The sequence below is a fragment of the Leptonotus elevatus genome, chromosome 7 (assembly GCF_054856555.1).
Source record: "Leptonotus elevatus isolate MCC_2025b chromosome 7, RoL_Lele_1.0, whole genome shotgun sequence".
Classification (NCBI taxonomy): domain Eukaryota; kingdom Metazoa; phylum Chordata; class Actinopteri; order Syngnathiformes; family Syngnathidae; genus Leptonotus; species Leptonotus elevatus.
The window spans coordinates 1071701-1095726 of NC_141245.1; the positions used below are offsets into that span (position 1 = coordinate 1071701).

General features: G+C 42.6%; 1 protein-coding gene across 8 annotated transcripts in view; it reads right to left on the minus strand.

The window, feature by feature from the left end:
• bcas3 (BCAS3 microtubule associated cell migration factor) overlaps nt 1-24026 on the minus strand; it is a 419103-nt gene that overhangs the window by 357443 nt on the left and 37634 nt on the right. For all 8 annotated transcript variants that reach the window (XM_086081198.1, XM_086081204.1, XM_086081203.1 and 5 more), the window contains 3 exons: nt 13399-13471; nt 5538-5645; nt 5385-5461 (listed from right to left, as the gene is read on the minus strand). In XM_086081198.1, the coding sequence (XP_085937324.1) occupies nt 5385-5461; nt 5538-5645; nt 13399-13471 (258 nt within the window). The remainder of the gene's footprint in view (nt 1-5384; nt 5462-5537; nt 5646-13398; nt 13472-24026) is intronic.

Here is a 24026-nt window from a genome sequence, read left to right on the forward strand (position 1 = left end):
CCAATTGGAACACAATTGTTTACAGCTGCATTCCTGTTAACCACCGTGCGCCGGCACATGGACTAATGAATCGGTCTAAAAATAGCTTGAACCGGCCGATGGCCCGGTCAAGACGTTATAAATCGGTTTTATGTTGCTGATACAGCTGCTCAAAACTGCTTTATAAAACAACCAAAACAGTACAGTTGCGATTGATTCAATGTCATGAGAATGAAATGTCTTGGATGAATGAGAATATTATTCGCAAGCAAGCTGTTGAAACTGCATTTCCATGTAAGTCACGCGAGACGTTTTTGTTTGCGCGTGGGTGGGAAAAAAAAGTCACACGAGACTTCTAACAGTTATGTGACGTCAGATAGCGCTGAGTTTGGCAGGGAAGAAAGTTGAATGAAGACGCAGACAAGATTCACAACATGCTCCGGCAAGTTTAATGTTTAAAGTATGGAGGAGATGTTTATTTTATATAAACAATGGAATACTGGAAAAAAGTGTCGCCATGTACAAAGACTGTTAACCGCGAGTGTGGCAAATGTACGTACACGCTTGATTAGATGGCATGGAGCCGTACGGACAAGGAAAATACTTCTTCCAACTAAAACACCCACAACTCGACCAGTGGAAAGGTAATAACGGCCTTAATAACCCGGTTTATTGTTAAAGACTTAAGCCATACTGCGTTGTGAAGAATGACAGCTTTCATGACATGATAAACACATTAGCACCCCTGATATGATGTGCAACTAGATTCCTGTCGTGACAATCACGCCGGAGTTATTTTTTAAAAGTTGCACACAGGCAAAAACATAAGCATCTGTTGAGTGGAACACTGCAATAAAGTGCCAGCCCACATTACTGATAATGGAATATGATAGGTAACATCATTGTGATGATCAAGTTAAGCTATTTTTTCACAATAAGAAGCTTGATAAGCATTAAGTATAAACGTATTCACTGCATGTATGGGTAATATACAGGAAATGTCAAAGAGAGAGCAATTATGATAACATGTTAAATCGGTAAGATTACCGAATGAACTCTCTAAGCTCTCTCGGAAGAAAAAAAAAGTCTACATCAACTTATTCATTGCATGTATGGGTAATATACAGGACCTGTCACAAGAGTAAACATAATAGAAAGTAACTGAGATCTAACTGTTTTAAGTTAATTAGTTTACATTTAGTAAGATGGCCCTTTGAAAAAGATATTCATAAGTTGTTACAACTTAGGAGTGAAGTATTTTATTAGGCAGATGCATGTTAAAAAAGCATTTTAAAAGACTGATAGTTACTAATTTGGTCTGTAACATGTCAGAACATTACATATGCAAAAAATGTTGCTGTTTTCCAAAATAAAAGCAGATGTTTGCAAATGTGCAAATTACAAGATTTAGATCATTTTAAATTATGCAAGATATTCAAACAATTAATGGAGTAAAAAAATATTTGTAAATTAATTTGACATTTGACTAATTGTTGAATAATTAAATAATCGGTGCTGTCATGATTTAGTGTGCATGGAGAGGGTGGACCAAAATGTGGGGAGTAACGGCAGGGAGACAAGAATGGATAGTTATGTGATTAACTTTATTAAAACAAGTACAGATAGGTGAGTGGACGAGGACTGAACGTGACGTGACTAGACTGGGCGAGAGTAGATGGGTTGCCATGACAGGACAGGACGAGAGTAGCTGGCTTGACAGAACGTGGGCAACTAAACTGAGACGAGGACAACTTGACTGAGACGAGGACGACAAGACTGAGACGAGGACGACAAGACTTAGACATGGACGACAAGACTGAGACCAGGACGACAAGACTGAGACATGGACAACTAGACTGAGACGTAGATTACTTAACTAAGACAAAGATGATTTAACTGGGACGAGGGCTTAGCTTGACGCGACGAGAAACACAGACTCCCACACGGAACGTCGACATCGACAAAGCTCCCACACAGACTGGACAAACACAACAAACTAAATACACCAACACTTAATGAGACACACCTGGGGAACACAATACGCTGAGGGCACTGATTGGTCACACACACTGGGAAAGGAACAGACACAGGTGGACGTGATCAGACATAACGAGACAGGGGAAGAACTAAGGAACACATGCCAAACACCGCAGATGAACACAACAAACACACCCAAAATATACAAAACCCCAACCCCTACAAAACCGAAACATGACAACAACAAAAACCCCGCCAAGGGACGGCTCCCAGACGTCGCAAAAAAACAACAACCCGAAGAACCAAAACAGGACGGGAGGGAACAGACACGGAGGTGGGAACACAGTCCACCAACGGCGTCAGTCCGGAGAGTGTACCGGACACCACACAGGGGCAGAAGACAGTTGCAAGGCGTGCGGCGCCAGAACGGGATCAGGGGATGGCCGCAGGGATTGCGCCGCCTGGCGCTGGATCCAATAGAGTCGTGCTCGAGCCGCCGAAAGGGGATCCGATGGCGGCCGCAGGGCTCGCGCCGCCTGGGCTGGAATTATGGCTTTGAGACTGTTGCTGCAGAGACAGAGAGATGAAGAGACGAGGAGGCTGGAGGCTGTAGCGGCACAGGCAAAAGGGTCAAGGGCTGCAGCGGCACAGACGAAGTGGCCAGGGGCTGCAGCGGCACAGGTGAAGTGGCAAGGGGCTGCAGCGGCACAGGTGAAGTGGCAAGGGGCTGGAGCGGCACAGGCGAGGAAGCCAGGGTCTGCAGCGGCACAGGCGAGGAAGCCAAGGGCTGCCGAGGGGCCGGGACGAGGACTTGAAGCTGCCAAAGAGCCAGGACGGGGACTTGAGGCTTTCCAAGGAGCCGGGACGGGGACTTGAAGCTACCGAGGAGCCGGGACAGGGACAGGGACTTGAGGCTGCAGAGGAGCCGGGACAGGGACTGCATCAGGCGAGAATCCGTGACTTTAGACTGCAGCAGGCGAGAATCCGTGATTTTAGACTGCAGCAGGTGAGAATCCGTGACTTTAGACTGCAGAAGGCGAGAACCCGTGACTTTAGACTGCAGAAGGCGAGAACCCGTGATTATAGACTGCCGTTTCAAACGAGCAGGGTTGATCCATGTGCCTCCCGCTGGGTCCTTAGCTGGAGGGAGCATTCTGTCATGATTTGGTGTGTGTGGGAGAGGGTGGACCCAAATGTGGGGAGTAACGGCAGGGAGACAAGAATGGATAGTTATGTGATGAACTTTATTAAAACAAGTAAAGACAGGTGAGTGGAAGAGGACTGGCCGTGACGTGACTAGACTGGGTGAGAGTAGACGGGTTGCCATGACAGGACAGGATGAGAGAAGGCTGGCTTGACTGTGGCTTGCTTGACTGTGGCAGGCTTGGTAGAACGTGGGCAACTTGACTGTGACGTGGACAACTTTACTGTGACGTGGACAACTTGACTGTGACGTGGACAACTTGACTGTGACGTGGACAACTTGACTGTGACGTGGACAACTTGACGGTGACGTGGACAACTTGACGGTGACGTGGACAACTTGACGGTGACGTGGACAACTTGACGGTGACGTGGACAACTTGACGGTGACGTGGACAACTTGACGGTGACGTGGACAACTTGACTGTGACGAGGACGACTAGACTGTGACGAGGACGACTAGACTGTGACGAGGACGACTAGACTGTGACGAGGACAACTAAACTGAGATGTGGACGACTAGACTGAGACGTAGATGACTTAACTGAGATAAAGACGACTTAACTGTGACGAGGGTTTAGCTTGACGCAACGCGAAACACAGACTCCCACACAGAACGTCAACTTGGACAATGCTCCCACAGACTGAACAAACACAACAGACTAAATACACCAACACTAATGAGACACAGCTGGGGAACACAATAGGCTGAGGGCACTGATTGGTCACACACACTGGGAAGGGAACAGACACACAGGTGGACGTGATCAGACATAACGAGACAGGGGAAGAACTAAGGAACACATGACAAACACCAATCACAGACAAACACACCCAAAATAAACAAAACCCCAACCCCTACAAAACTGAAACATGACAGTTGCACTGCTACACCGAATCGAACCGAATCGTAATCCTACTGAGTCAAACTTTTTTTTTTATCAAACCGTCCTTGTATTGGATCGCACCCCAAGTATCGAGATGCGTATTGAATCGTCTTGACTGACCGCCTGTAAATCTGTGTTTTTGCTACATATAACCTTGTGGTGTCAGTGTTAATGTTTCTATAGTAAACCAGTTAGCACGTTAGCTAAATTAGCATGACATGATGCATAAAGTAATTTCAAACATGGTGGTTTAAACGCCACAAGTAACATATATAACCACATATAACCTTGTGGCAAGTAACATAATATATAACCACATATAACCTTGTGGCTTACAGGCGGTTTAGGAGTTCCTGGTGAACTTGTATCCATGAGTATTGCCTTTAGCCAACATAGGGCGCGCTCTCCTCTCTCCTCTCCTGAAAAGCTGGAAGGCGTTCTCGCGCTCAAAGCCACGCCCCCAATCCCGCCTCCCACATTAAAACACTGCCAATAAGTTAAAACTGAAAAAAAAGAGACGTGAAACTGAAAACCAGAGAGTTGAAACTGAAAACCTATGACACTCGGAAAAAAGAGTGTAAAATAAATCTGCGGATTGACATTGAAAAATATGCTTAAAGAAAATAGTGTTTTTTTGATGTCTGTATTTTAATTTTGAATACAACTTTTTTCAATACCAAATCTTATTGTCAGTGTTGTGGCTCCATAGGGGCGGGGCATCAAACTTTACAGATGGTAATTCAGTGTGGCTCGCTTTACGAGCGCCTCTTGTTTTAAATCCGTTACTGTCAAAATGCACCTGTGCTTAACAGTACCATATCAAAAAAACGCCGGTTCCTGTGACGTCACACCACTTGATCTGAGTCGGCAAATTATAATTTGAGTGTTAATTTGGCACGCCCACTCAAGTGAATAGCCAAATTACCATCCATTCGTGCACAGCTTCAACTGTGACGTATTGATACAGAGCATGAATCCCGTCTCTCCAAAAACTGGACTGACATGATAATGACAGGAAACACACCTCTAAGATAACTACTGCCTTGCTAAAGAGGGTGAGGTGTGGTGATGGACTGCCCAAGCATGTCCCCAGGCTTTTTTGAGGCAACAATAAATTTACACTGCTACATAAGCTGTACACAACTACTGTTATTTGTATTAAGTGTAATTTATTTAGCGCTGCCCCATGAAAACATATAATTTAAATATTTGCAGTAATGTGAGGAGTGTACTCACCTTTGTGATATAATGTATATAGTATTAGATAAGACATATTATTGTTGAAATTATACATCAACATCTGAAAGTCTTCCAAGGATAAGCAACAAAATTCCTTACTTGTAACAAAAAACTTCTTGGTTAAGGTGCAGCTGTCAAATGCAGCAATCTTCTCTTGTAGGCTGACGGCAAGAATACTGTAAAAGACAGTTTATTAATAAAGTGCATAACAACTTCATAACATTAAATAAAAATTTAACTGATGCAACATACTGCTTGTTACAGTGAAGATCATAAATCTGGGTCTTGAACTGAATTGATTTGACTAGTTCCCCTGTCTTGAGTGAATACAGGTCAGCACAACAGTAAGGGGGGCTTGTTCTGAAAATAAAGAAGAAAAGAGATACGTTAGACTCGGTAGACTCTGAACATCAAATACAGTCAGTTTGTATGGAATGTAGGTTTGTTGTTGTTGTTGATAATGTACAGAAACATTCTACTGTGACCAAGGGTGGCAATTGGGTAATTTGAGACAAACATTAACGACCGGTCTGTTCCAGGCCCACCTGGTCCAGCATTTTTTTTCTATTAACTAATTTGCTCCCAAAAACGTATGAATACATTTTATATTAAATGTTTAAAGTGTCGCAAAGACGTATTTATATATTTTTAATGGTTTTTTTTTAATGCTAAAGCATACAGAAGGCTTTGATGCAGCCTTTCAACTGCAAAGAATGGTTGAAAAAATGGTAAGTTATTACACAAACGGCCAGCAGGTGGCAACAGAGCAAAACAGATCAACCAGGGCCATGTTGAAAAAAAAGCTAATTTACTCACAATTCTAAATAGATTTGTGAATAATGATGAAACTTAGCTATATTTTAATGCTAATTGCTGTAAAACTGTCTTATTAGAAAAAAAGGTATGAGTCTACTTTATTCAGTTCCTTAGTAATCACCATTCGAAAATAGGTAATTTGAGTGACGCCAAGCTATAATGGAAAAAATAAGGAGTAAACAAGCTTTTTGTGAAAAGAAAAATTTTCTGCACAACAGTGACTTTGACACTAATATTTTTTGTTTAATGACGCTCTGTGAATTAGATTTAATGTGACAAACACTTTGATTATTTCACGACATCCTTGAAAACGTATTTCCTAAGCCCACTGAAAAGAGATGCAATGCTGCCATCTGCTGGCCATAGTTTGTGGGTGTTTTTTGTATTTATTTTTTTCAGCTCATTCATGAAACCAGAGCTGCCCAAGACATTGCGCTGCCCATTGGAAGGAAAAAAAACCCCGTCAAACGTCAGTTGATGTCAATTAACGTTAAGGGCAAGAAAAGAGTTGATGTGTATTGATTTGAGGAACTGTTAATTTTAGCGTTTATATTAGATTACTTAATACAACATATTAAGCATTTGGCAGCAATCGACTTTTGTGTACGTCTCGGTGTGCTACATGTGCCACCCAATGTTTGTAGGCCAAGGTCAAACGTAGCAAGATTGGATTTTGTTTTTCCACTGTAGGGGGCACTACAAAGCCATTTTTTTTGTAATTGTGCATGACAACTTGAAACACTATCTAAGTTTTCGCCAAGCCCGATGAGTGAGAAAAGATTCTGGCGACTCTTCATCAATGTTAAGATCCCCAAAAACGCAAATCATTTGCAGAATAATAACAAAAAATAAATAAATAAATAAGAATAAGAATACATTCTACAAAAACAATAGGAACCTCGAAGTGGTCACTGCTCAGGCCTTAATTATGTGCATCAGTACAGTAAATATGGCTATAGCTATTTTTAATCAGCCAGTATTGGGAATAACAGCGTTAAAGTATAACTGTGTTACTAATGGCGTTAATTTTGTAGTAACAGTGACGTAATTAATAACTTTCCCCATTGGAGCACCTCCGTTATGTTACAGTCAATGTAACGTGTTACATTATTAGTGCTTTTGGTGAATTTGGAACAAACACGCTGCAATATCATCAACTGCATTCTGCCACGTCGCGACACTATAACAAATGTGAAAGCAGTGCCAGTTACTTTAAGAAAATAACATGATTCTCAACATTATTGTCATTACACTATATGCCAATAACATGACAATAACATTGATGTATGGTCCACAGTCATGGTTTCATTCAGTGAAAATGCATATATGTACATAATCTTGCTCAACACATTCATGATGCATGCGGGAACAAACATAACACAACACAAGTAAAAAAAAGCAGTTATTAAAATTAAGTATCAAGAGATTTTTGTGTCATTTTGCTTTTTATGCAAATTGGAGTTGGTGACAATCGCTCTGATTGGCTGTTAGCAAGGCAATGCAAATCAGTTGTTACTTTTCTCCCCCCGTCTAGTAATCTCCTAACTGTAGTACAGAGGCTTAACAGGCATATGTTGTCGTCTTATTTCACAAATGTGATTTATCTCCGAACAAACATACAGTATACTGAGAACCTGGTGCGCTGCAGCAATGCCGCCCCAGAAGCAAGACTCCCCTCACGTGCTACAGTACAGTACTACAACACTCCATCTTCCATAACACCATTTTTCTGGGCCAGGCATGAGATACACATTGAGCAATGCCCCCCAAAAAAGTGTTGAAGTTATATGTGAATTTTTATTTTATGGAACCATGACTGTTAGAGAGAGCATATGGACCAATAGCGTGAGTGACTTCAGGTGCGTGCACGTGCACACTTCCAGCAATGTGATCCGCTGGATAAAATGTCAGTGACACAGAGAATAGAAAAATCTCAGTTTGTCAGTATGGTGGTGTAGTTGAGGTCCCAAATGCAAGAAAGCAGATATGAGGCAGAGGTAAAGTCCCAAAAAAGGGTTTTCTTTAATTAAACAAAAACATGGTGGTAAACATGGTACTGACCGGCAAACAAAAGCAAAAACAGTCCAAAAACAAAAGTGAGGGAAGATGTGGGGAACTACATGGCATGACAGCTAAAACGCAGACAGCAACATCATTGGAGAATTGGAGCTTACGTCATCAAACTACGACAATGCGTCGTCATCGAGCTGCGACCACTACGTCATCACTGGAGGAGTAGCCCGCATATGGTGTCCACAGTGGACCGTACAGGACCCGTTTTAAAATCTTTCCACTCTGGAGCCTGGTTCCAAAAGTGATCGGTTTCAAGCTCTGAAACGGCGCCGCTGTGTGGACGAACTGCCCAAACTGTAAGAAACTTGTGCGGATACATTGAAACGGGATGTCTTGTGAACGGGGCCTAAATACACCAACACTAACTGACATGTCGAGACACACCTGGACAAAACACAAATGGCAGGGGGCACTGAGGCCCCGTCCAGACGGAAGCAAAGCCGGCTTCGTTCCTCAAACAAATCTCGTACACACAGAAGCATTTGAAGATTTGCATGTGTCCAAAAGAAGACGCTAAAGACGTTTAACAGCTGTAATGTATATGCCAAGTCTGGAGTGGCACAGGGAGTTAACAGAAAGCGTAGAAGAATCAGCAAAAAAGACGAACACTTTTTTTTCTAACTTTATTGCAATCTACAGAACAAAACATGGCTTTGCATGTATCAAAACAACAGGAAAAAGACAAACACAGGAGAAGTGACAATGGCGGGTGATTAAAGTACAACACCGCTTGTTGAACGTGGGTATAAAGAAGCAAAATATTGTGCCACAAAAGCATAAGCAAGCTAAGTAGGCTGCGCAAAACGACTATGACACGGCTATCCGCCATTGTTGTTGACAGACTTACAGTTCACACGCAGTCACGCGAGAATTGGCGCATACGTCATCAATCTGAGACAATGCGTCGTCATCGAGCTGCGGCCATTACTGGAGGAATATCCTGCATATGGTGTCCAGACGGACGTGTACGTTTTGAAATCTTTCCACTCTGGAGCCCGGTTTCAAAAGTGATCGGTTTCAAGCTCCGAAACCGTGCTATCGTGTGGACGAACGGCCTAAACGGTAAGAAACTTGTGAGGATACATTGAAACTGGCTTTCGTGTGGACATACAAGGAAGGTCAGGCAAACACAGGTAGATCACATAAAGCTCGAAGAGACAAGGGAAGGACACAGGGACATAACAAAACACAGATGACACAGACAAATGACACAAACACCCAAAACTAAACAAAAACCCAACCCCACAGAACCGAAACATGATACAGTGACTTTAGTTACTTTTCTGAGTAACTAATTACTTTTACAAGGCAGTAAACCTGCGTTTCTAACTGAAATACTTTTTTCAAGAATTAATTTGTAACTATAACTAATTACTTTTTGGGCAATATGCCCAAAACTGTTGACAGCGCTGCCACAACCAAATAAGCACAGTTTCAAGAATAAGAAAAACCTTGAATTAAACAGAAATGTCCTTTTAGGCTTCCCTGTCATTTATTTTAGCTTTTAATTTACAGCATAACAATCAACCCAAATCAAAGAACTTTCCCGAAAAATTGCAAATTGAATTGATTCGTGAAGACAATGAAAAACCTGCTATTTAAGAATGAAAATTGCACAGACTTAAGTTGTTTTGTGTGTGCAATATTTTAACAAATGACTCACTTCTAAAGGAGTCAATGTGGGGGTCACATGTAATAAGATCCTCGGATCTCATAGAAAATGGGGCACAGGTTGAAAGCATGGCTAAATCACAATTAACATTATGGACCATGACTGACTGGCAATAGTTGCACATGTTAAAGTGATACTGAGCACCATAATCCAGCTCAATAACAGCCCTAATACGATGGCCCTATTAGATCAACCTGTCAATTACTAATACTCAAACTGGCCCATTAGTTTGAAAGGAAACAAAATGAAGAATGGCAGTGTGTCCCTTTTACCGCTGAAAGAACATGCAACAATGCAAGAAATTTTGGAGAATATTGAATGTCTCAGCAGCAGCAGCAGCATCACAGTTTAATATTGGTTAGCTGTATGCCTCACAGACATTAACGGATTACAAAGTGTGGACAGCCTCACCCCCAGATAAATGTCTCCAAGATAAACAAGCATTATATATGAGTGTGTATGTGTGTGTTTTTGTGTGTAGGTGTGCGTCGTCATCGAGCTGTGACCACTACGTCATCACCGGAGGAGTATTTGTTAAATTGTGGAGCCCATACACGCGTTTTTCCTGGTTTAACAACCATTGTGGGGACCAACTTGAAATTGTGGGGACATTTTGGTGGTCCCCACAAGTTCAGACCTTTTTTTGAGATCAAGACTTGGTTTTAGAGTTTAGGTTTGAATTGGGTTATGGTTGAGGTTAGGGTAAGGAATGGGTGTAGGCAATCATTTTTGATAGTTGGGGTTAGGCGAAGGGGCATCATGTCACTGAAATCTCCCCACGACGATACAAAGACAAACGTGTGTGTGCATATGTGTTTAATTTTTTTATTTCCACCAGCAATCTCGACTAACTAACTAAAAAGACATTGATGTGCTGAAACCATTGGATTATTACTTTAAAGAGAATCTTTGTAGGAATCTTTGTTCAAATTTGACACGGCAGTTTCTACTGACACTCGAAATAAATCCATAAAAGTATAAGACTCCAACACATCTTTTTTGTTCCTTTTCTGGTGTGGTTTTATTTTAATTTACAAATCTTGTAATCTAACTCTTGAGCTCACTTCACCAATTTATATACCAGTGCTGCTTTTGTGGCCAAGACTTCAATCTGTTTTCCATTTAAGTGTCAAGACTGCATCCCTTTTTGTGGTTAACAAAAGCTGTGATTTCAAAATGATTACATGCAAAAAGTTGTGTAAAGACCTTGGTAAATTTACGACCATGCTCAATGGAAAAAACAGCATCACACCCTTTTCCCTTCTTGTCTCTGACCATAGTGGTATTCAGGAAACATGTCAAGAAGGGAAGAAGCGGTGAGTGCCATTCAGCCAAAGGTCAGGACTTTTACTTTTCAACACAGAAATGTTTTCTGCATTAGTGTCAGGTGACGCCTGGCTGAACCGCCAAACCATCAAAACACAGCTTGTTTCTGTGTTAATAAGGAAATTGGAAAAACAAACATGTACTGTAAGTCTTCTGAAGTATTTAGAAGGCAATCTCTATCAAAGGCCAGTAGTGAGGCCACATTTTATTTCCAGAGGGCAGACTAGTGGTGTGTGTTTTATCGTCTCTTCTTTCACTCAGGTCTGAGATTTAGCCAGCCAGGCTAAGGAGCCAGCCAGGCTCCTAACATGGGAAATTAAGGTAGCCCGACAATATTCCTGGTAGCCCGACCCTTTGATAAAGAGTACGGTCGTTTTTTCAAGTCATACTGAATACTGTAACTGTAAAACAAGACATGTTTCAACAGGATCCCCTTTTCTTTCTATTTTTATAATAACAAAAGAAAAGTAAAATAAAAAAAATCTGATGCGCTATAATTGCAGATTTCCACCATATATTTTTAGGGGATTTACAGAACGGTCTACATTTGCCTCTCAGGCCAGGCCTCGATACAACAATCCAACATCGCAAGTCGGAAAGTGTACGGGTGTGCGCACTCGTATGCGGTTCGAGGCATACGAGCGTCAGCTAGCTTTGTGCTATGCTATCATCGATTATCCTCGGGTTAAACCAAACTCCCGTTTGAAGCAAAACACATCAGTCATGGACATAGCGACCAGTTGTAATTCCGACGTCCGTTTCATGTACCACAAATCTTGGGTTGGATTAATAAAGCCTTGGCAACGCTGAGTGATGGCCCAGGAAGCTAATGCTGGTAGCACCGTAGCCTACAAGCGTCATGAAACCCGGGAACTCGAGAAGCCTCCGAGGCTCTACCCGCTGCAATTGCAATAATGACATGACTGGCTGCAGCGTCGCTGGAAGGATATGACGCACATGCCATGAGGCGCCGCCGTAACCATGGATGCCGCCGTAACCATGGACGGTGCCATAATCTTGTGTGTGTATTAGAGATGTCAAGACTAGATGTCTCACGAGTCCACGAGAACGAGACGAGAATTTTGCAAAATTTGTAATATAGAAAATTCTTCATATACATTTTCCAGCTGTCAGAATGTTTTCCTTTTATTGAGCAGACTGCAACATTTACAGCTATCATCCTACATAAAATTCTATAAAATATTCGGGTAATGTGATAAAATAAAAAAATATAATGTTTTGCTTAAAAAAAACAAAATTTGCATTATATTATAAATTAAAAATATACAAGACAAAAAAAACACATTTTACTTAACAATGAGCAACCGACTGATTTTCATTTTTAGATTTTTTTTTAACTTAAATTTAAACTGCTTAGGAGCACACTATTTTCCTCACTAGAAATTCTCCCCCCAAATGTTTGTCTACGAGGCGAGGTGACGTCAAAACGACAGTAGCGATTTTGCCGGCTAAGTTTGTTCTAAAATGATCAGCACTCCAACTGTGTCAGGATGTCACCATCAAAGAGTGCACAGTCCTTTTCGCCTTTCAAAAGTAATCAAACGGCCCTCGCACTTGCTGAGCGGCGACAGCCAGGACTGGGCCGGCGGGCCTAAGTCAAAATGCCAGAGAAGATTATTTATGCCAGCCTGATTACTGACCACCCTTGGCTACCACATAGCTCTACCACTGATGTTTATTGGATCAATTTGCACTTAATATTGTAAATGGATGGATGGGCTGCTCCTTCTAAATTGTGGGCCGGTCCCTCAGGGTAAAATGGAGGAAAATAATAATTGAATAGCACCACATTGACCCCAAAAGGACACCGGCTCACCGGGCATCTGCCCTGTATACCAGATGGCGAGTCCAGCCCTGGCGACAGCTATTATTACCATTCGCAACACTAGCCGCATTAGCAGTGCTACACTAGTGATTTATTTCTATAAATATATATATATAAGTTGGCCTTCTCACTGCTTGTTACCGTTTTGAAAAATTGTTACTGCAACTGTCTTATTGACAGTGTATGCTAAATAAGCGGATAACCGAGGTACAAAAAAATCCCTTGGGGAAAAAAAAGGGACAAAATAGATCTCGTGCTTTGTAGGGACAAGAAATCTCATGGCTTTCGAATCCTGCTAGATTTCGTAGAACGAAAAGTTAAAATGAGCTTCATAAATAGCCAAATATAGACAAGCAAGAAATGATATATTGTATACTCACCCTGACGACCCTGTGCTCTTGCAAACTCCTAGCAAAGGTCTCTTGTCGGAAAAAACATCCACCTTTAGAAGACCTGAAAGAGAAGATGAATTGGAATTTGTTTGCCACACAAGTATACTGTACATACTAGTCTAGTGTGGTATGTAAGAAATTTGCCTAGAATTGAAAGTTCTTAACGAAATAGATTTTATTGTTTTTTTAAAGTTGTCCTGCACCTCAACTTTGTTTTATGGCACCTTGGCATTTTCAAACCACCTCCAGAATCAAAATGCCACATAATGACCCTTCTAAGTTATATACAATCATAAACTTGGTGTCTAAACCTATGTTTGTGAATATGACGAATATCATGGTACATTATTGATTAAAATGATTATGGATTGGGTGAAGGGGGAGCCGAAATGGAGTAAAGACGTGCTTTTCTGAGCTCCTTCAGACTTGTTCTCATTTCACTCAAAAAATGAAAATTTTCCTGCTCTTTTGATACGCAAATTTGTGTATTAAAACTTTGAACCTTCAAGGACTCGCTAACGTGGCTCATCTCTGCGCATGGCGGATAAGCTACAGAAATTTAAGTTCAACGGCGCTGGTGAGAAGCCCAACAGGCCGACTACGAGGCTACAAGCTGCCGAATCGGACAACTTCAAGAGCTCAGATTCTATCAAAGCTGAGCTCCAGGCTGCGCGGGCCGAGATTGCTAACAGCGCTGTTGGGGTGAATGGTCGATTTGATAGTATCGAAACCGACGTCCAGGAAGTGAAGGATGATATGTCTACATGGTCTGATGATGTAACCAAATTGAAAGTCATGCTAAAAGGGCTCCAGAACGATGTAAAATCACTTCGGGAGAAGAATGAAGATTTGGAAGGAAGGATGAGACGTGGAAACATCCGCATTGTGGGCATCGATGAATATCTGAACTCCAGTAGTCCAAAGGAAGTGTCTAAAATCATCAGACAAGTTCTTCAGCTGGACAGGGATGTCAAAGTTGATCGGTCGCACCGTACACTTGCACCCAGGTAGCCAGGTGACGAGATGCACTACGATGGAGATGCTGTGGACATCTTGAGAAGAGCCATGGAGAAAGCTCCGCTGATGTACAACGGAAAAAGGATCAACTTTTTCCCGGGCTACACCACAGGAGTTGCGAAAGCCCGAGCCTCATTCACAGATGCACGGAAAGCTTTGCGGGGGCGTCGTGATGTGCGTTTTGGGTTGTTCTATCCAGCAAGATTCCGAATCTCCTTCAACAATGAAAGCCTGGAGTTTCACGATCCCGCCAAGGCCATGACTTACATCCAATCTAGTATCCTTTCCGTGACTGAAGGGTAATCTTAAGGTACTGTGTGCTCGAAAACATACAGCCAGTCTCAGCTGGTGTGTACAATGACATATATTGTTTGCACAATTTGGTTTATTAGTTCCATAAGGTAGCACTAGCAAGTTTTTTTTCTCCTTACCTGTAATTGCATATTCAGACAGAAGAATGTTGTATAATTTGCTTTTTGTGTGCGTGTGTATGTAGGCTACAACTGTACTGTTTGTTGTTTTGTTTTGGTTAATTCACAGTCTGGTCTTTGCTCCTCCCTTTTGGAGTGGTTAAAGTACATTGTGTCGGACGGTATTTTTTGCTGCTAAAATATAGTGGCTCGGGACGTTATCCCACATTTTTGTATTTCACATGTTTGTGATTTTGTTATTAGTGTTGTTTTTTCTTGCATTTTGAGCTTCCTGTTCCCCGAAGATCTAGTTTAATTTAAGAGAACAATAGAACAATTCCTTGCATGCTATGGTATCATTTCTTTAATGTAGAAGTTTTTTATTTTGATCGAACATTCCTACGCACAGCTGTTATTAAATATGTGGTCATTACTCTAACAGACATACAACCTATACGAGAACTGACTATTTTTTTACTCCTAAAGCTGAACTGCATAGAGTCAAAGACATAAATATCATGCCCATTACAATTTCAGACCACGCTCCGGTCGTTCTCCAGTATGATCTGGGCTTGACACCAACTCCAAAGCAATGGAGATTAAATACCTCTCTCCTTAACGACACAGAATTTGTAAATTTTATTAGAACTGAGTTTAAGAACTATTTGGATACAAACAATACTCCAGGCATATCTTCTATTGTATTGTGGGATTGTGCTATAGAAGAGGGGTTATCATTTCTTACAGTACAGCAAGAAAGCGACGTAAGATTGCTAAACAATTAGAATTTGAGGCCAAATTCCGTGAACTGGAACATAAACACAAACAAGGGACGTTACCTAACCTAGGAGATCTAAGTATAGTTCGTGAAGAACTTCAAAGGCTATTATCAGAAAAAAATTGATGGGAACTTACGATTTGCCAAGCACCAGTATTATGAACATGGGGATAGAGCGAGCAGACTCTTGGCTTTTAAATTACGAAAACAACAATCCTCTAATATTGTTCATAAAATAAAAGCGGGAAGCAAATTTCTCGTCAAGCCCAAGTTTCGCAAGTTTTTATAAACTTCTTTACCAAAATACCGATACCTGTACTGATGATTCTAAAATAGCACAATTTCTACAAAGTATTAATTTAACTGAGCTGCCTGAATTTGCTTCTGCAGGCCTGGATGAACCAATTCGTGATTGGGAAATTAAACAGATTATCTTATCTTTTAAAAATAACAAATGCCCTGGGCCAGACGGAATAATAAATGAGTTCTATAAGTGTTTTCAGGAGGAAGTAACACCCTCCTCTTAAATGCCTACCACTACTCTTTACAAACCAAAACAATGGCTTCATCCTGGTCAGAAGCTACAATAGTAGTATTACATAAGGATGGCAAAGCTCCTACCAATTGTGGCTCTTACAGGCCCTTATCGATGCAAAATGGGGATGTACGTATTCTGACAGCTATACTGGCACAACGTCTAAACAAAATAACTAAAATCATTCATCAGGTCAATCTGGTTTTATTACTCTATTATTTCCATAGTGCCTATGGAAATAACTTAAGGCACTTACTTAAAATATTATCACATCAAAAACAGAGTAAGACCAGGACAAGAGTTCTGTCATTAGATGCACAAAAGGCGTTTGACTGAGTGTCATGGAAATATGTAATTAATACGTTAAAAAAGTTAAATTTGCCCATAAGTTTATCGATTGGATTGAAACAATATATTCTTCCTCTCAAGCAGCTGTTGGGGTGAACGGGTTCCGGTCTGCAAGGTTTAATTTGGAACGTGGATGCCGGCAGGGATGCCCACTGTCACCCTTGCTCTTTGCTATCAGTATCGAACCACTAGCTCAACTCATCAGAGATGATGATGATATAAAAGGAGTGTTGATTGGCAAAGAAAAACATAAAATATATCTGTATGCTGACGACGTCCTTACGTATTTGACTGAACTGTCCTCCACAATTCCATGTCTAATGAAGAAGTTATCATTATAAGGGTATTACTCTGGGTATAAAATCAATGTTGACAAGACAGAGGCCATGGATGTTTTGGGTGGTATCCCGCTGGAACTAAAACGACAAAGCGGGTTTTCGTTGGCCAAAAGAGGGAATAAAGAATTTGGGAATTTATATTCCCATTTTATAAGACAAATTGTATAATGCAAATTATGGCAGAATAATTACTACTATAAAAAATACTTAGATCGTTGGTCAGCACTGCCTCTCTCACTCCTTGGACGCATAGAATCCATTCGTATGAATGTTTTACCAAGGTTTTTATACCTATTCCAAATGTTGCCTTTAAAAAATACCTAAGTCTACATTTGAAGAAATTGACAAAAAAAAATCTAAATTCATATGGCAGGGGAAGTGCCCCCAGATCAAATATAAAACACTTCAAAGAGTTAAGGAAGAAGTTGGACTTAACTTACTGAATCTGAAATATTATTTCTGGGCAGCACAATTGAAACCTTTGATTTCATGGATGCAAAGTGATGCTCATAAGAGATGGTTAAGCATTGAACAAAGAATGTGAATCTGTACCTTTGCAAGTATTGCCATTTGTCGACTTTCCGGTTTTGGGTTTAAGAAGGTGGACTAAAACCACGCTTGACCTATGGAAGAGAGTCAGACTTGCCTTCAAGCTGCCAACTCATCTCTCTGCCCTGTCTAGCATTGTAGACTTGAATTCCTTCACTCCAAATAATTTTGATGTGGGCTTTCGGAAATGGGCTGATCAGGGTCTTGTCTATGTTCATCACTTGATGGATGAAAATTGTTTATTGTCATTCGAACAAATAGGGAGAAATTCACAGCTTCAAAAAATAGATTTTTTTTTTTAGGTATTTGCAAATACGGTCTTTTTTGACATCTCATAAAGAATGGGGAAAAATAATGGACCCATCACTGATTGAAATGTTTTTAATTAAATTTCAAAATTGGCAAGGGGACAAAAAAGTTATCACAAAGCTTTGTAAAATATGTGTATTATTGGCTCATAATCGGCCAATTTCTGCAAAACAAAGATGGGAGGTGGAGGTGGGCCAGATTATATCTGAGGAAAAGTGGAGAGAGGTATGTACGGTGGCACACCAGACCACTAACTCCAACACATGGAGAGAATTTAAATGGAAGATATGTTGGAGATATTTCAGGACCCCAGACATTGTTGCTAAGATGACCCCTAATGTTCCGAGTCTGTGTTGGAGGAACTGTGGCACTGAGGTGCCTAATCACACACATATTTTTTGGTCTTGCTCCAAACTACAGGGATTCTGGGATGAGGTGTACAGGGCCACAAACCAGATTTTTCAAGTTACAATACCATTGGACTCAATGGTGTCTGTACTTGGTACCACTCCACCAGGGGTGCAGGGACAGGTTGCAACATATCTTTTAAACATTCTTTTCACAGCAGCTCTGAAATGCATTACAAGCTCTTGGTTGCAAACTGAACCTCCCTCCTTTAATTAATTAAAGTCAATAAAATTGAAGTAAAAAAAAAAAAAAGATGGATTGCTGCGATTTTGTTTTTGACTGCACTCAATAATTTATGACGATGTTCATTAGGTTTATCCCTAATGATTTTAATTTGTATGTTTAACGCTAATATTTGAATGCATGTGGAATCTCATGGAGTACTTTATTATAATATTAATGTGAAATGACATTGAATATATAATGGCTGTTAACTCAACTTTATAAAGCACTTTAAAACTAGCTTTGCTGTATACAAAGTGCTGTACATGAAACATAAATCAGCCATGCAGTAAAGATAAGTAAAACAAGAAGAACAAAGCAAACATTACAAGTAAATCAAGTTGACGTCAATAAATTAATAACAGGAAGTATGTAAGTGAGTGAATAAATACATAAATGAATGAAGAAATAAATAAATAAACACCAAATTCATAACACACAATACAGAGACACCACAAAGCACTGAGACAATGCTAAATCTCATGGTGAGCCAAAAGTCAAAGAATAGAGATATTATTAGACGTTTTTTAAAAGAAGATAGAGAGGGAGATTGCCTAATATTTTGCAGAAGGTCGTTCCAAAGGGAGGGACCGGCAACTGCAAAGGCTCGATCCTCTCTAAAATTCCGCAATACCTCCAGTTGTGTCTGGTCCGCTGACTGGAGGCACCGGAGCAAGTGCGTAGGGGTGCAAGAGCTCAATGAGGTAAGGTGGGGCAAGACCATTTTGAGATTTAAAAACAAGTCAAATACTCTTAAAATTGACTCTAAATTGCATGGGCAGCTAGTGAAGAGAAGTCTGGATAAGGGTTATGTTCTCCCTCTTTTGGGTACCAGTTAGGAGGCGAGCAGCAGCATTTTGGACCATCTGGAGACACTTGAGGGAGGACTGGCTGATTCCAAGATACATGCATGACAATAATCCAGCTATGATGTAACGAAGGCATGGATTACCGTTTCTAAGTGATGCTGAGATAGGAGTCTTTACCTTAGCCCGGTCCGGTTTTAAACTCACTGTCCATCTTAACACCCAAGTTTGAGACTGTTGCGCCAAAGGACCCAAGTCAACAGGATGAGAAGGGCCACTGGGACCAAAGACCATAACTTCTGTTTACTTCTCGTTGAAGTTCAAGAAATTTAAAGCAATCTCGGCTTTGATTTCCTCCAGACAGGACAAGTGGTCTCAATGAGAAAGCGTCCTTTTTACTAAGAGGGACGTAGATCTGACTGTCATCCGCATAGCAGTGAAAAGAAATCCCATGTTTTCTTAGGATGCAGCCCAAGGGCAATAAGTACAATGAGAACAGTACAGGCCCCAAAATAGAATCTTGTGGAACGCTATATGACAGTGCGAGACTCGGAGCACCCAATGCTAACACAGAACGTTCTGTCAGCCAAGTAAGATCTAAACCACTCAAGAGCACTACCATTAATGCCCACCTGGTGGTGGTGAGAGCTCCAAATTTGGCAATCTTATCATTGAAAAATTTAGGGAAACTATTGCACATTTCAGGGGAAGAGTTTGTCCAGGTAGGCTGAGGAGGTTTGAGTACTGAGTCAATAGTTTTGAATAGTACATGTGGATTATGACAGTTTGCTTGAAATATATTTGACAGATGTTCCTTTTTTGTCTCTTTTACGGTGTTCTGGTAACAGTTCTGGTAACAGTCTTTCAAGATTTGATAAGAGACTTGCAACTTGTCTTTTTTCAACCTGCGTTCAGCTTTGCGGCATTCCCGTTTGGCTGGAAATCATAGTTTGATTAAAATCTGCACCAACCGAGACTTGAACTGAGGTCCACCACACACTAGTCATCTGATTTAACCACTTAACTGTTGTTGACTTACAAGAATCTGTGACAGTTTATGCAATTGTATTGAATAATGCAGTGTAACAGCTGTTGAATTTTCTGAACGCCACATTGAAGGAGTGTGTATTTATATTGAGTAATGTGGTATAAAATAATTACATAAAAATTCATGAAACACCTGCTTAATTATACTGAATAAAGTTGAATAATATTGAGCTGACACCTTATCGTGGTGGAGGGGTTTGTGTGTCCCAATGATCCTAGGAGCTATGTTGTCTGGGGCTTTATGCTCCTGGCAGGGTCAACCATGGCAAACAGGTCCTAGGTGAGGGACCAGACCAAGCACGGCTCAAATTACTCTTTATGATAAATACAACCTATGGCAAAACCTTACCCTTGCCCAGACGCGGGTCACTGGGGCCCCCCTCTGAAACCATGCCTGGAGGAGGGGCTCGCTGGAGAGCGCCTGGTGGTTAGGGCTGCACCCATGGGGCCCGGCCGGGCATAGCCCGAAGAGGCAACGTGGGTCCCCCTTCCCATGGGCTCACCACCGGTGGGAAAGGCCAAAGGGGTCAGGTGCAGAGTGGTATGGGCGGCAGCCAAGGGCGTGGACCCTGGCGGACCGATCCCCAGCTACAGAAGATAGCTCTTGGGACATGGAATGTCACCTCTCTGGTGGGAAGGAGCCCGAGCTGGTGTGTGAAGGAGCCCAAGCTCGTGTGTGAGGCCGAGAAGTTCCGACTAGACATAATCGGACTCGCCTCCACACACAATTTGGGCTCTGGTACCAGTCCTCTCGAGAAAGGTTGGACTCTCTTCCACTCTGGAGTTGCCCACGGTGAGAGGCGCAGAGCAGGTTTGGGCATACTTATTGCCCCTCGGCTCGGCGCCTGTGCGCTGGGGTTCACACCGGTAGACGAGACTAATGTTTGTGCCTATGCACCAAACAGCAGTTCAGAGTACCCACCTTTTTTGGAGTCCTTAGAGGGTGTGCTGGAGAGCGCTCTGGGGACTACCTCGTTTTGCTGGGGGACTTCAACGCTCAGGTGGGCAATAACAGTGAGACCTGGAGGGGCGTCAGGACGTCGTGAGTCGGTGGGGAGAATACTTCGACGACCTCCTTAATTCCACCGACACGTCTTTCCTTTGAGGAAGCAGAGTCCAGGGACTCCGAGGTGGGCTTTTCTATTTCGGGGTTCAAGGTCACTGAGGTTGGTGGAAAGCTCCTCGGCGGCATGGATCTACCCAGAGTTCCTAAAGGCTCTAGATGTTGTGGGGCTGTTGTGGTTGACACGCCTCTACAACATCGCATGGACATCGGGGACAGTACCTCTGGATTGGCAAACCGGGGTTGTGGTCCCCCTTTTTAAGAAGGGGGACCGGAGGGTGTGTTCCAACTATAGAGTGATCACACTCCTCAGGCTGGAGAGGAGGGTCCATCGGGAAGTCAAAATCTCGGATTCAGAAGAAGCAGTATGTTTTTTGTCCAGGCCGTGGAACAGTGGACCAGCTCTACACTCTCAGCAGGGTCCTCGAGGGTTCGGGAGTACGGGGTACGACCGGTGTCAGAGTTTGGTCCGCATTGCCGGCAGTAAGTCGGATTTGTTTCCAGTGAGGGATGGACTTCGCCAAGGCTGCTCTTTGTCACCGATTCTGTTTATAACTTTTATGGACAGAATTTCTAGGCGCAGCCGAGGCATTGAGGCGGCCTGGTTTGGTGGCCTCAGCATTGCATCGCTACTTTTTGCAGATGATGTGGTGCTGTTGGCTTCATCAAGCCGTGATCTCCAACTCTCACTGGAGCGCTTCACAGCCGAGTGGGAAGCGGTTGGGATGAAGATCAGGACCTCCAAATTTGAGGCTATGGTCCTCAGTCGGAAAAGGGTGGTGTGCTCTCTGCGGGTCGGGGATGAGATCCTGCCCCAAGTGGAGGAGTTCAAGTATCTTGGGGTCTTGTTCACGAGTGAGGGCAGGATGGAGCGGGAGATCGAAGGCGGATCGGTGCAGCGTCTGAAGTGATGTGGACTCTGTATCGGTCCGTTGTGGTGAAGAAAAAGGGGCTTCCCTCCTAAAGCTGCTGCCCCCACTACCCGACCTTGGATAAGCGGCAGAAGATGGATGGATAGATGTTGAATAATACTGAAAGTTGTTGTGGAAGCTGTCATTGAATTTTTCTGAATGCCATGTTGAATGAGTGAATTTTTTTACTGAAAATATGGAATAATATTGAAGAAAACTTTAATGGATGATAAATAATTTTAATTGGACTAAAATCTGCTCCAACCGGGATACAAACCCAGATCTCCTAGGTCCTAGGCATTTGCTTAACCACTGAGCTAACTGAGTTGTTAAGGGGAGGAGGCTGAGGAGATAAAGGCATCTCTTGCTTTTACTTTATTTTATTTATTTTTCAAGAGCTCAGTATTGTTCATTCGGTAATTTTACCGATTTGACATGTCATCATCATTGCTCTTTTTTTAATTTTATTTTATTTTGTATGTGAGTGAGAATGTGCGTGTGTGTGTGTGTGTGTGTGCGTGCGTGCGTGCGTGCGTGCGTGCGTGCGTGTGAGTGTACGCATTAGTTCACCTAAAACCTATTTAAAAATCCCATACCGTTCACCTAAACCGAATACTTCAGAATCCAGCTAGAGTCGTGAGGTTGTCAGGAGACCCGAGGAAGAATCAGAGAAAAGAAAGGAAAGTGAAATCCAGCACCGACCAGACATTACCTACTACCCACCGGGTTACCAACCAGAGTCTTTCACCAACCCCAGAAACATCTAAATTCCAACAAATTAGGGAGACCTCAAGAGACCAAAGGAAGAATGAGGAAAGGAAGGAAGGATAGATGAAGCAGGGTGAGATCCACAGACATCAGCCTCCACCGATTCAACGACCAGAGGAAGAAGCAGATAATGTTTGAATTTCGATAGATGCTGGTGTGGTGGATCTGGCATGCATGAAAACCTCCACCAAAGAGGGGAAACGTCGACCCCGGCCAGGACAGAGCAAGCACAACACATCAGGGCCCCCAGGCCACGGCAGCGCCAAGGGACAACCCCCGGGCCCTGCAGGGGCCACCGGCCGGAGAGCAAACCCAGGAGCCAGGAGCGCCCCCCACCGCAACACGGCCCGAGTCCCCCACCCAACACAGCAGGACGGGGCACGGCAGGCCCGCTAGGCACCCCACCGGCCCACAGCCTCCGCTCCCCCCCCGCCCCCCCGCCATCCACCACCACCCAGCCCCAGCCGCCCCCAGGCTTCCAATCCCCCAATCCCCCAGACACCCCCCCACCCCCCACCCCCCTCAACCAAGCCTAACCCCCTCCCAGACATGTCAGTGAGTGTATGTGGTGCATTAAAAAAATAGGGGGTGGCGCGGCGGGGGCACGGATGGGGGACAGCTGCACTGCTTAATACTGCGGTCTGCCCCAACCGATGCCCCCCCCCCCAGTTGTGTGGTGCATTAAAATTGGAGGGGAGTTGTAGGGCGAAGTATGTTATGTGCCCTAAGTGTCTATAAACAAAGTGTATTGTGCAAAACTAGTGCAGTGAGTTAAGAGGAGCGACAAGCTTCATCAAAACAAAGGGGCTTTCGCCAGAGCAGATGAAAACAAGGCTGATTAAGAGCGCGGAGGAGCTTGGTGAATTTGAATAAAAAGGCGTCTTGAGATTAAAAGTGGAGCTTCTATTAGGTATGAACCCTGTTTGGTCTGGGTGAACTAGCCTGTCTAGCATTGGACTCAATCTGTTAGCTAATATTTTGGCAAATATTTTCACATCAACATTCAAAAGTGAAATGGGACGATAAGCGCTTGCCTCCTCTGGATCTTTCCATTTTTCATGGATTACCGTAATTACTGCTTCATTCAGGGTTGGTGGTAGAGCACCT